The 11,157-nt window shown below is 38.8% G+C and overlaps 1 protein-coding gene across 1 annotated transcript; it reads right to left on the bottom strand.

The window, feature by feature from the left end:
* Nucleotides 1-5,549: 5,549 nt before the first annotated feature.
* Nucleotides 5,550-6,844, bottom strand: LOC147523969 (uncharacterized). The gene is made up of 2 exons (XM_086573133.1): nucleotides 6,414-6,844; nucleotides 5,550-5,772 (listed from the first exon to the last, which is right to left on the bottom strand). The coding sequence occupies exons 1-2, from the start codon at nucleotides 6,842-6,844 to the stop codon at nucleotides 5,550-5,552; spliced, it is 654 nt and encodes a 217-aa protein (XP_086429259.1).
* Between the last annotated feature and the right edge of the window lie 4,313 nt (nucleotides 6,845-11,157).

The following is an 11,157-nucleotide window of genomic DNA, read 5'->3' as shown; positions in this document are numbered from 1 at the left end:
TTATAAATATCTTATTTTCCATAGTAAAGTAAAAACTTTATTCTTAGAGATAGAAAAAGCATGTCGAGCTTTACGTCCTAAGTGTTTTTTTCTTCTTGTTTTGAAGCTTGTTGTCGATTCGTAAAAACTGCACCGGAGTTTGGTCCGCGGATATCCTTTTCTCTTTCTTTTTTCTTTTTGAATGCTAATATTCTTTCCCCACACACTAATAATCTAAATAGAGATGGCTTTATCATAAAAGATGAGATTCCATGGGCTGATAATCTTTGGAGCTAAATATGTTGTTGAATCGACCGTGTGTTGTTTACCACCAAGGACAAAGTCTTTGCTCATTTGAAGGTTTGCTTTCGTGTTCTAGCCTCTAATGCTTGTTTATATTGACGGATCTGTGGTTCGTGGTTTGTAAATGTTTATAAAAATGGGATTATTATATTATAGTCCACTTAAACGGAGTTTTCTTATTGATACTATTTTGAAATGAAATAGTTGTAGTCGGTTAATTCTAAAATGGGGTTGTTATGTAGTTTGTTTCTTAGTATGTGCGGTGATCCGAAGTCTATGCAAACGAAGTAATGATTCAGAGTAGAATAATGATATTTAAAAGTAATTAAAATTTGTTTGGTTGGATATATACCTACTTAAATACTACTAATAAGATTGAAATGAATTTGATTTCATTTTATTCCTAGAAGAAATTCTAATGATAAGATTGAAATGAAGTGGATTTCTTTATTTCATTCCTGGTTGTGTAGTTTTTATGTATTGACTTTCTTGTGCCTCTACTATGGTTGCATACTAATTATATATATATTGTTTTCTAAAATGTGGTGGGTTGTCAATGCACATGGTGGTGCTAAGAAGGTTGTCATTTCTGCCCCAAGTGCAGATGCTCCCATGTTTGTTGTCGGTGTCAATGAGAATGAATACAAGTCGGACATCAACATTGTCTCCAACGCAAGTTGCTTACTACCAACCGCCTTGCTCCCCTTGCCAAGGTTTGTTTATATTTCAATGGTGTTAAGATTTTCTGAAATTCAGGATCTCTACTTGTTAATCTGTGGGATCTCAAATTCGGGGCTTGCTACCAATGTGTGCACTTAAGAGGGAAAACGCTTCAGTAGTAACTCCCTTTGTAGAATTCGCACCCTCTAAAGTTAAATACTCAGTGACTCCCTCTTAAGAGTGTTTCTCTGTAGTGTTATACTCCCCTTCAGACGCTGCAGTTATCGCACACTCTGGGTAAGATTTCTCTGTAGTGGAATTCACCGCTACCTTCTCCGTAGCTTTCTCCGGAGCTTTCTCTGCCGGGTTGCACTCCGCATCCTCATGGACAGCAGTGCCCTCATGTACCACAGAGCCCTCATGGACAGCATTAGCACTGCCCTCATGCTCGTGCTCAAGATCCTCCTGATCCTCAACCACAACGCTAAAATTCACAGCAGCCCCCTCATGTTCTTCAGCAGCCCTCTCATGTTCGGCAGCACTAGAAATCTCAGCAGCCCCCTCGTGTTCGGCATCAGCTCCCTCTTGATCAGTAGCACCCTCATGCTCATGGGATTATACTGCCACAAAGGCATCTATTCTTCTGCGTAAGACACTCTAAAAACAGTATATTCGTGGTATGGGATGTAAACATGTGTTGCTTAATTGCTTTGTTTGCCTTATTTCACTGAATCACTGATGAGAAGAGAAGACACACTAGCGAAATATAAAAGAATATAATGATGCCTAATAGCAGATGGGATTTAACTGCTAAAAACAAATGGGTAACTAACTATTCATGAATATCGTCTATTTAAGGTATTTTAACTATTTAAGGTACGTTAAGTGCTTTTCTTGGATTCACAAGAACTTTCTTATGTCTGATTGTAATTTACTTGTATGTAGGTGTAACAATCAAAAGGTATCCCAAGGGCATCTGATTATCAGAATTCCATGCCAAGTGTCACTTGCAGGTAATTGCATTTTAACAAGGAGTTCACTAAACCTTATTTTTAACTTCAGTCAGATTCATTTGCCAAACATGTTATGATTGTTATCTATGGAATTATCACACATTGAGTGTAATGCGTGCTTAGTTTTGCAACTGATATACCTGGGCTTCACTTGGGTTGATTTGATATTGGGGTTTAACAAAGAAAGAATGGATCATTGTTTCAGTTATTGCCCGCTTTTGAGAGGTTAGAGGCTTCAACTTAAATATTTTTCTCCTCTGTGTATAATTAAAGACAATATGTATTGCAGTGGAGATAGTAATTAAATTTTAACTACTCTTCTGACATCTATTCTTATACGTGTTTAGGCTTTTGCTGATGAAATTGGAATTCCATTCATGGAAACCAGTGCCAAAAGTTCTACAAATGTAATAGTAGTAGTAGTAGTAGTAATAATAGTAATAATTATCTTTCTTTCTTTACAATTCTTGGTTTCTTGAATAGATTTGTATTAATTTCGTTGACTTTGGCAGAGTTGTTTGACATTAAGATATGAGGCATTGATTTTTAGAGAGAAAATCCGTGGATGAGAATTGACTTAAAGTTTCATATCAAGAGTGGTTCAATTTTGCTAAAGATTTAGTGGGAAATGGATTTCACTACATTGCCGTCAAGGTAATTAATGAAATGTTATTGTTTGCTTATTGGTGTTGTTGTTAAGCTAAAACTTTACTTACTTGTTTGTAGGGGTGTGAAAGTGCATTTTCATGCATTCAGGCAAACAATGTCGTTTGCTGTTGAGAGATAAGTTCGTGCTTGATAATGTGAATCTTTCATGAATCTCCATTTGGGTTTTGATGCAGAGGTGAGAATCCTTAGTCCTTCTTTACTGTTAAGCTCAATCCACTATACCTTAGATTATCAGTATTTAGCGTTTGAATTGGTCTTGATCCCCTTATTGTCTGCTTCATGATCTTTTCTTGGTCGACTATTTTATCTTAATGCTAGGATCCTTTTTGGAGCATTTGTGGAAGTAAATGGGCGTAGGGTTTTCCACAACATAAGCTGTTATCTCTTGTTTAGGATCATATAGTATGAACACTTTTTTTTATGGTGATAGTTCAACAATAAGTTTGTGAGGTTTAGAAAATTGCTTAAAGTTGTGAATTTATATGGTTGGATTAGTTTTGTACTTTATCAGTTTTTTTTCCCATATATATTATGGTTTCTTTGTAAAATAGTATGAAAATGTATTGTGTACAGGATAAATTTAGCTTAAATAAGAATTTATGATTTATGTATATGGTGCAAGAGGGGGCATCTTTTTGTAGGTTTAGCTAGTCGCTACAAAATATGAGATTTTTTTTTTAATCAGCAACCCATTAGCAACGGTTCATAACCGTTACAAATGATTTTTAAATTAATTTTTTTAAATTAACTAACAACTTTGCAACGGTTAAAAACCGTCACAAATTTCCAACGCTTAAAACAGCGTTTGTGAAATAAAAAAAACCGTTGCAAATATTTTAAATTTGTGTACAAAATAGTTATAAAATGTGTTGCAAATCATTATTGCAACGCTTAATAAGCGTTGGAAATTTATATTTGCAACACTTATTAACCGTTGCAAAAATTTCCAACACTTTACCCACGCCATATTTGCAACGCTTAAAAAACATTGTGAAAACTATTCGCAACGCTTTTTTGACGTTGCAAATAGACTGTTATGGTGTAGTGAAAGGAACGAAACTCCCGAAATATGATGGGAAAAAGGACTAACAAAAAAAGACTTCTCTAAGAATTGGTACTCATGCATGCACCTTTCTGGGTTCCCTCAATGCCAACATTCATTTTCCGAGCTATTTTCTACAAAGCAACCATCAGCAAGATAAGTATCTTTTAATGTATGGTTATGTTTTCATGTTTAAGCATGTACCTATTTACATTTGTTGGCAATTGAGAATATAATACAATGTTGTATAAAGTATTTTTAATTATTGAGAATATAAAATTATTTTTTCATTTGTGAAATGGTAATGAGTTATGGATAAATGGAAAGAAATTTATAGTAGTGCCTAGTGATTGGAGCAATGCTAGTAGTTTCAGAATGTGGTCAGCATTTTTTTTTTTTTTTTTTTTGAAATATTAATACAAATAAGTGACGCCAAAATAGCGTCACAAATCTAGAATGCCATCACAAATTTGTGAAGCCAAAACGCAATCACAAAAAAAGTGACGCCAGAATGCCATCACAAATGTGAAAATGCCATCACAAATATGTGATGCCAAAATGCCGTCACAAAAAAAGTGACGCCAGAATGCCGTCACAAATGTGAAACTGCTGTCACAAATTTGGGACGCCAAAATGCCGTCACAAAAATTAGTGACACAAATTGAGATGCCTAAATGGCGTCACAAAATACTGTTATGGTGTAGTGCATGAAAAGTTGAAGTTGCACTTCACAACAAGAAAGTGCGTCTTAAAAAATTACGAAGTAGCACTACTATCCTTTTTTTGGCAGTAAAAAAAATAAAGATAGTGAGCAGAGAACATATAAAACATAAAGGAAAAGGAAAAAAGTTGGTCCACATTGATTTTGAAATATGTATCAGGCGGGATTAAATAAAACAAAGGGAAAAAAAATCAGACGGTAGCAAATCAGACCGAAGTAAATAAAACAAAGGGGAAATAAAAGTCAGATAGTAGCAGGCGGAAATAGTAACCGAAAGGACCACATATAGTGGGGTAGTACATACAAAAAAACATTGGTTCTTTCTTTTTGGTTCCATATATTGAAAAAAGGTTAACTTCACGGAACTTACTTTTAAGGGATGAACCTCAATGAACCTCTCTTTACAACTCACTTTTAATGAACTTATTTACTTTTAATGAACCAGCAACTCTTAAAAATGTGGGAGTGATGCGACGACAAGAAATATGGCAGAACGATGTTACAAATATAAATTGTCGATGTTACAAAGAAATAAGTCAGATCAGCGGCAAGAAAGAGGTTGGTCGACATTGACTTCGAAATATGTATCAGGCAAGATGAGAGACAAACAGATCAAAGAAAATAGAAAGTGTACTCACTAACTAATTTACTACAAAAAGCTCAAAGTCACCTGTAAAAGAGCAAGATGAGACCGGGATGAGAAAAGGGCATTGAGTATTTGTGGAAGTGGGAAGGAGTGATGTGGCAGTTAGGGCAGATGTTGGAAAAGAAGGTCTGATCTCATGGATCCAGACGTTATGGATGGAAGTAGCATACCAAGTGAGAGTCGTTCTTTTTGCCAAGTCACAACTTGCGAAATGATATATGAGCCACCAGATGGAGGCCATGCGGGCAGGGGAGGATCCAGGATTTTAGATCGGTAGGGGGGGGGAGGGGGCTGCCATGGAGTTAACCTTTAAAGATTTTTTTAGGAACCAATAATCAATGTCTACGGAAAATTATCTGAATATCTATTTGAGTTCATAATTAGCTAGGATTGATAAACAAAAGAGTTATCACTTTTATTACCTTGCCTAAAATGGACAAAAGAGTGTTTTCACTATAGACCTAGACAAACATAACAAAGAAATGTGCAAGAATAATATAGCACATTAGCATCACACTAGTGAAGTTTTGACCTTCGTGGATTCTTATCAAATTCATCTATTATTGCATCCAAATCAACTTCTTTAGCAAATTCCCGTTCAATGTAAATAGCTATGCAATCTGCAAGAAATTCATCCCCCATCTTGTTACGAAGTCGTGTTTTGAGCAATTTCATAGCTGAGAATGCTCGTTCTGTAGTTGCCGTGGAAACAGGAAGTGTCAAGACAAGACGAATCAATCTATCAATCAAATAATAGATCTTTATATTTCTTGTTTCAACTAGTCTTTGACATAATTCGGAGATGGTAGACAATTTTTGAAAAAGATGATGCTTGAGCACATCAAGTTTGTAATGTTGCAGTTGACTTCTCAAATAATGTATCTCTTGCTTCGTGAAGTCTCCACAATAAAACTTTTCTGCGAGTTTGTAAATGTCATCAATGCAGAAAGACTTAAAAACATCTTTCGGATCCAAAGCGGAACTAAGATAAAGAAGCTCTATTGTTTCTCTGGAAATTTGTTCTTTAATTCCACCAACTGGTAATCTATTACAGCATTAAATAACTCGACGCGGTAGTGATGCTCAACTGTAATATAATCTTTCTACTGGCAAGAACGACTTGTACCTGCCATGTGTCGAGCACCCATATCAGGCATATCAATGTCATGCTTTTTGCAAAACAAAATCACATTGCTAAGGAAAGCGTCCCAAGAAGATTCTCTTAATTCTTAAAGAAGTGTTTTCGTACTGGAGACTAAGCTGATAGCATTTAAAATGTCTTGGGACTCTTCTTGCAGGGCTTTACATAAGACATTAGTAATTCCCATAGTCTTATGCAATAAATGAAAAAAAAAAAAAAAAAAAAAAAAAAAGACAAACTCAAAACTTTTCATTGCAAGAATAGCACATTTAGCTTCCCCACGCATAGAGTTGCTTGACCCATTCTTCATGATGCTTTCAAGAACTATACAAATTGAATCAAACATCTCTTTTAGGCTACAAACCGAAGCAAAATGAGAACTCCATCTAGTATCTCCTGCTCGTTGCAAAGTAGAAACTTGATTAGCTCTTTTTCCAGTAACAAGTTCACCACTAGCTACCAGCTTATCAATTTCATTTTCCCGAGTATCTTCTAACTCCTGTTTACACTTAGGCGCAACATGAAGATTAACAATGGAAGCCAACTTGGAAAAGAACAACCAAACATCATAAATATCTTTCGAAGCCGCAACTAGAGTAAGTTGTAGACGATGCCCACATAATATGCATATGGACACTCCTTCATAAACAATGCATGTAATCCATTCCATTGACCATGCATATTGCTAGCACCATCATAATCTTGACCTCTCATATTTATAATATGTAAATTATGGCGAGCAAGGATATTGCATATAGCTTCTTTCAAAGTTAATATGCTAGCAAGTGCATTTAGCACCAACAATACCAAGAAAATACTCTAACAAAACCACATCTATCAACAAATCTTAGGACAATCGCCATTTACTCATTGTTTGAATTATCTTGTGCTTCATCAACAAGGACACAAAATTTTGCATCACCAATTTCTTCACAAATTTTCTCTCTCACTTTATCGGCATAGATATGCAAAAGTGTCTTTTGAATTGAATGTGAGGTATATGTGGCATTTCTCGGAGCATCTTTTAATAATTCTGCAACCTTGTCATTCAATATCGCTGCAAATCCCAACACTCTCTTGAAATTTCCACCATTTTTTTTGTTTTTTGGACTTGTCATGGCCTCTAAAAGAAATCTCTTGTAGTGCAAGAACTTGAATACACTGAAGAATAGCTTTGACTAGCAAACGGTTCTTAACAACCTCTTCTTTAGATAATGTATTTAACACAGTATCTATATGTCGAGAAGGATTCATAAAATTTTCATAAGCTATCATCGCCAACCTATGAGGTGAGCATGGACCTCCTTCATGTTGCAAAAAGGAACATTTCTTTCCATTATTAATCTTCTTACAACATTTAAAACCTTTAACAATTGAATGCGGGGGACGCCAAATGGATTTGTTTCAAATATAAAACATAGAAAACAATAAGCTCTATCGCGTGATAGAGTGACTTGTGAAACGAGTCGATCTCATTTTTTTCGCTACTAACAAAGACGTCTAGGATTCATCATTCATATATATATATATATATATATATATATATATATATATATATATATATATTTTATTTTATTTTATTTTATTTTTTTTTTTGGGGTGGGGGGGACATGCAGCCCCACACCATTCCTAATAGATAGATATCTCACTATAGTATTAATACACTAAACAACATTTAAAAGAACGCCTCAGTATTTTTAAAGTTTGCCAACCTTATTTTTGCATTCTAATATTTTATGAAATGAATTTAGATAATCTTGACAAATGTAATTTTAACTAGGGTTTATGAGAAAAGCTGACGTTGATTAACATTGTTGTTGTTTTGGATCAGGCGCTAATACTAAAAAGATCGATCTTTCTATATCACGATGCATATTTTATTTTCAAGGCTATAGATAGCTACAACTTCATAGTCAGGTTCTGTCCACAACTTTACCTTAATAATTGTTGAGGTGAGCACCTCAACACCACTGCTTTGATAGGTAATCATGCACTTTTTTTTTTTCGATAACCCAAGCATGCACTTTCTTAGTTGATGATTCTACAAATGCTTTAGCAAGCAGTAGGATTTTATTTTACCACATTCAAACTTTACAATTAAGAACTTCACATATTTTCCTAACATTTGAATACTAAAATCGATTGCATGCAAACAATTAATTATGTACATTAGATACGGATAGATGTCCCTTCTGGTTTCTACTTTCTACTTTGGTCACTCTTCTAGTCTTCTGGTCCTGAAAGTTTTGAATTGAAGGTTGGAATTATAAATTGCAAGTACTTAGCTTCCCATGTTATTAAGATAAACTACGGAGTGAGTACAATTTACGAATTAAATTGCGCACTAGAAAAACACCATCATCAGTTAAAGCATAGATAACCATCTTTACCAAAAAAACTTTAGAGCATGGACCCGAGGGACCACTATATATTGAAGTTCTAAATAGGTCGCTTAAGAGCATTGTAAAGGTGTGATATGATAATCCCTTACAAACAGTCTCTGGGGGACTGATATGGATGGATGGGTGAGACCGAAGTTGGCTTTTGGAGGCGAGCGCCTCACGTATCTTACTCTGAGTTTTGGGGTCAGAATAGAAATCAGGTCTGGCGTAGTTCATAGGAGTGGTATTTATAGAGATTCGGAGTATATCCTCACCCTCCGTGTAGAGGATATCACCGGCGTGGGGGTGTGGATCATGGGAGCATGTGAGAAATATCTACATAGGTCGGCTGTGATGATGAGGAGTGACACCGAGCAAGTAGCTGCGGCGTCGTCGATCGATGATCGGTCGGGATTAGTGCAAGTACTCCGTCGGTCATGATTGCTTATGGATAGGAGTATGTGTCACTTGCCCGATGTAGTTTCGCGTGATGTTGCGACTGTCTTGTGCTATTTGTTGGCTCGTGGATGCGACGATATCGCAGTCGGTACCTTAGTTCCACTAAAGCGTCTTTGTATAGAGAATATCACTCCCTACACAGCCCCCTCTTAGTAGGTTGTGAAAACGACCTACTGAGAGAGAACGGTGGCACGCGCGTACTATGTGATAGTTGGGGATCGGCCACGATCAGTGTAGAACAGCTAGTGCTAGCCGCGTGAGTTGGTTAGTGCGATCGTGTGACGCGTGCGGTGCGTACGTGACGGGATCTGGCGATTGCGACAAAGGGGAACGTGGCGCCCCGTTTTTTCGGGATGTGAAAAGACAAGACAGTTACTTGGAAGTCGTGGGGGCTAGGGCTACGGTGTAATCATAATGCCTTGGAAATTGGAGGGGCGGTTGTTCAAAAATCTTACTTGCTTGACTGAGGCTTCATTTGGCTACTTCGTTTGGTAGAGAGAACTTCATTAGCGCGTCAACCCTCAGGTTAGTTTTCTGCCATTTTTGAACCCGTTTCCCTTGTTTAGTGTTAAGCTTCTGTGCTAGAGTTGTTAGGGTGCTCTGTTAGATACCAGTAGCTAGGTTTGTTAAGTTTAGAGGAGAAGAATGTCGGATTCGATGACACTTTCGTTGAGGGCGGCGTGAAGTTTCCCTTTGTTGGGAAGAGGAGGAGGAGACGGATGAATTTGGTAAAAATTGGGAGGAGGAGGATAGGGATGTTGGCGGAGTGAAGAAGGCGATGCTCGATCTGCTTCTGTGGTTGCTGACGTTGGCACTTCAGGACGCGGTGAGAGGTCGGCTTCGAGCGAGCTGCCGCCTAGGGCTGTGGATAAACACGCCTTGAGGGCGTTTCCATACCTGAGGAAAAGATATGGTATAACCGTAGAAGGTCTGGAGATCCACGAGCCTGACCGAGGCGTCCTGGTCTTTAGCGATAGGTACGTCCCACCGCACCACGGGGTGATCGTCTGTGAGGGGCAGCTGAGGGCGCATTACGACGATACCATTTTCGGTTGGTTTGTCATTTTTGAACCATTTGTGGCAAGCGCTGTCTGCGGTTCGTGGGTAACACCTGGCGGTTGTTAAAGGTGTTCGACCTATTGAACGCCAGCGGTGAATACCAGATCGAAGTCGCTGATATTATTGAGCACTTCACTTTGAAGCGATCTAGGGCATACAATTTTAGCTTTTGCAAACCCGAAGCTACTCTGTCGCCCGATGGATGGAAAGTAACGAAGTCTTGGGATAAAAGACCGTTCTGCTAGTCGGTAACTCCATCGCGGCGGGTTCAGTGTGGACAGGAAAACGTGTGATTTCACTGGTGGGTACCAGTACGCTTTCTTAGGTTTTTCGCTGATATCGATTGATTTTGTACTGATCGAACATTTGTTGTTTTGTCGTTTGTACAGATACCGACCACAGCTTGCAATAACCGAAAGCAAAGGATGTCGAGATTCGCTTCGGCCGACTTCGAGACGAAAATCGCCAAGTTGCCAGAGGTCGCCGAGTTCTTTAAGGAGCGTGGAGGACCTGTCGTTCGGAAGAGAAGAGAAGCTCAGAAAAGTAGGGCTCGTGGTAAGGGAGCGTCCAAAGTACGTGTTATGGAGAAGCGTGGAAGTGATTTGGTGACCAGGGAGGATAGAAACCGGGGCCGTGCTGGGGTGAAGCGACCCACCGGGTCTTTGGGGCCTCCGGTCCGGGTCGGGCATGGTCGGGAGGATGCTCCCTTCGACGTTGAGGACGTTCCTTCCGATGTTCGGAGTACCGACCGCTAAGATCGCGGAGGTGGCCCGGATCGCATTGAGGGGTGGTGCGAGGTGCGAATGGGTGGGAGGGCGGCTTAACCCGAGGTCGGGGCGAGGCCGATGCCCGACTTCAGCGTTCGTTTCGGGCTGAGGCCTCGGAGAGGTTGCCCCAGAGGTCATTCGACCCCGGGTGGTTGGAGATGCCTCAGGCAAGATGAAGGGAAGGTTGGCTCCGAGGAACCGGTAAGGAGCCGTCCCGCATCGGCAAGGAGGAAAGGCTGGAGCGCAACCCGATGTATGTTGATGAAGTAATCGGGAAGAAGCGCCTGTGGAAGAGGTCGGACTGCAGCTACAAGTCC

The sequence above is a fragment of the Coptis chinensis genome, chromosome 1 (genome assembly GCF_015680905.1).
Source record: "Coptis chinensis isolate HL-2020 chromosome 1, ASM1568090v1, whole genome shotgun sequence".
NCBI classification, from domain to species: Eukaryota; Viridiplantae; Streptophyta; class Magnoliopsida; order Ranunculales; family Ranunculaceae; genus Coptis; species Coptis chinensis.
The sequence above is the reverse complement of the archived record's forward strand: the minus strand, read 5'-3'. Positions and strand labels throughout refer to the sequence as shown.

Bases quoted from the DNA above. Each gene is read 5' to 3' on its own strand.
- LOC147523969 (XM_086573133.1), bottom strand. From the start codon at position 6,844: ATGGAATGGATTACATGCATTGTTTATGAAGGAGTGTCCATATGCATA. The intron at 5,773-6,413 runs GTTTGTCTTTTT...TTTGATTGATAG, and splicing joins CTTGCAATGAAAAGTTTTGA to ATTGATTCGTCTTGTCTTGA.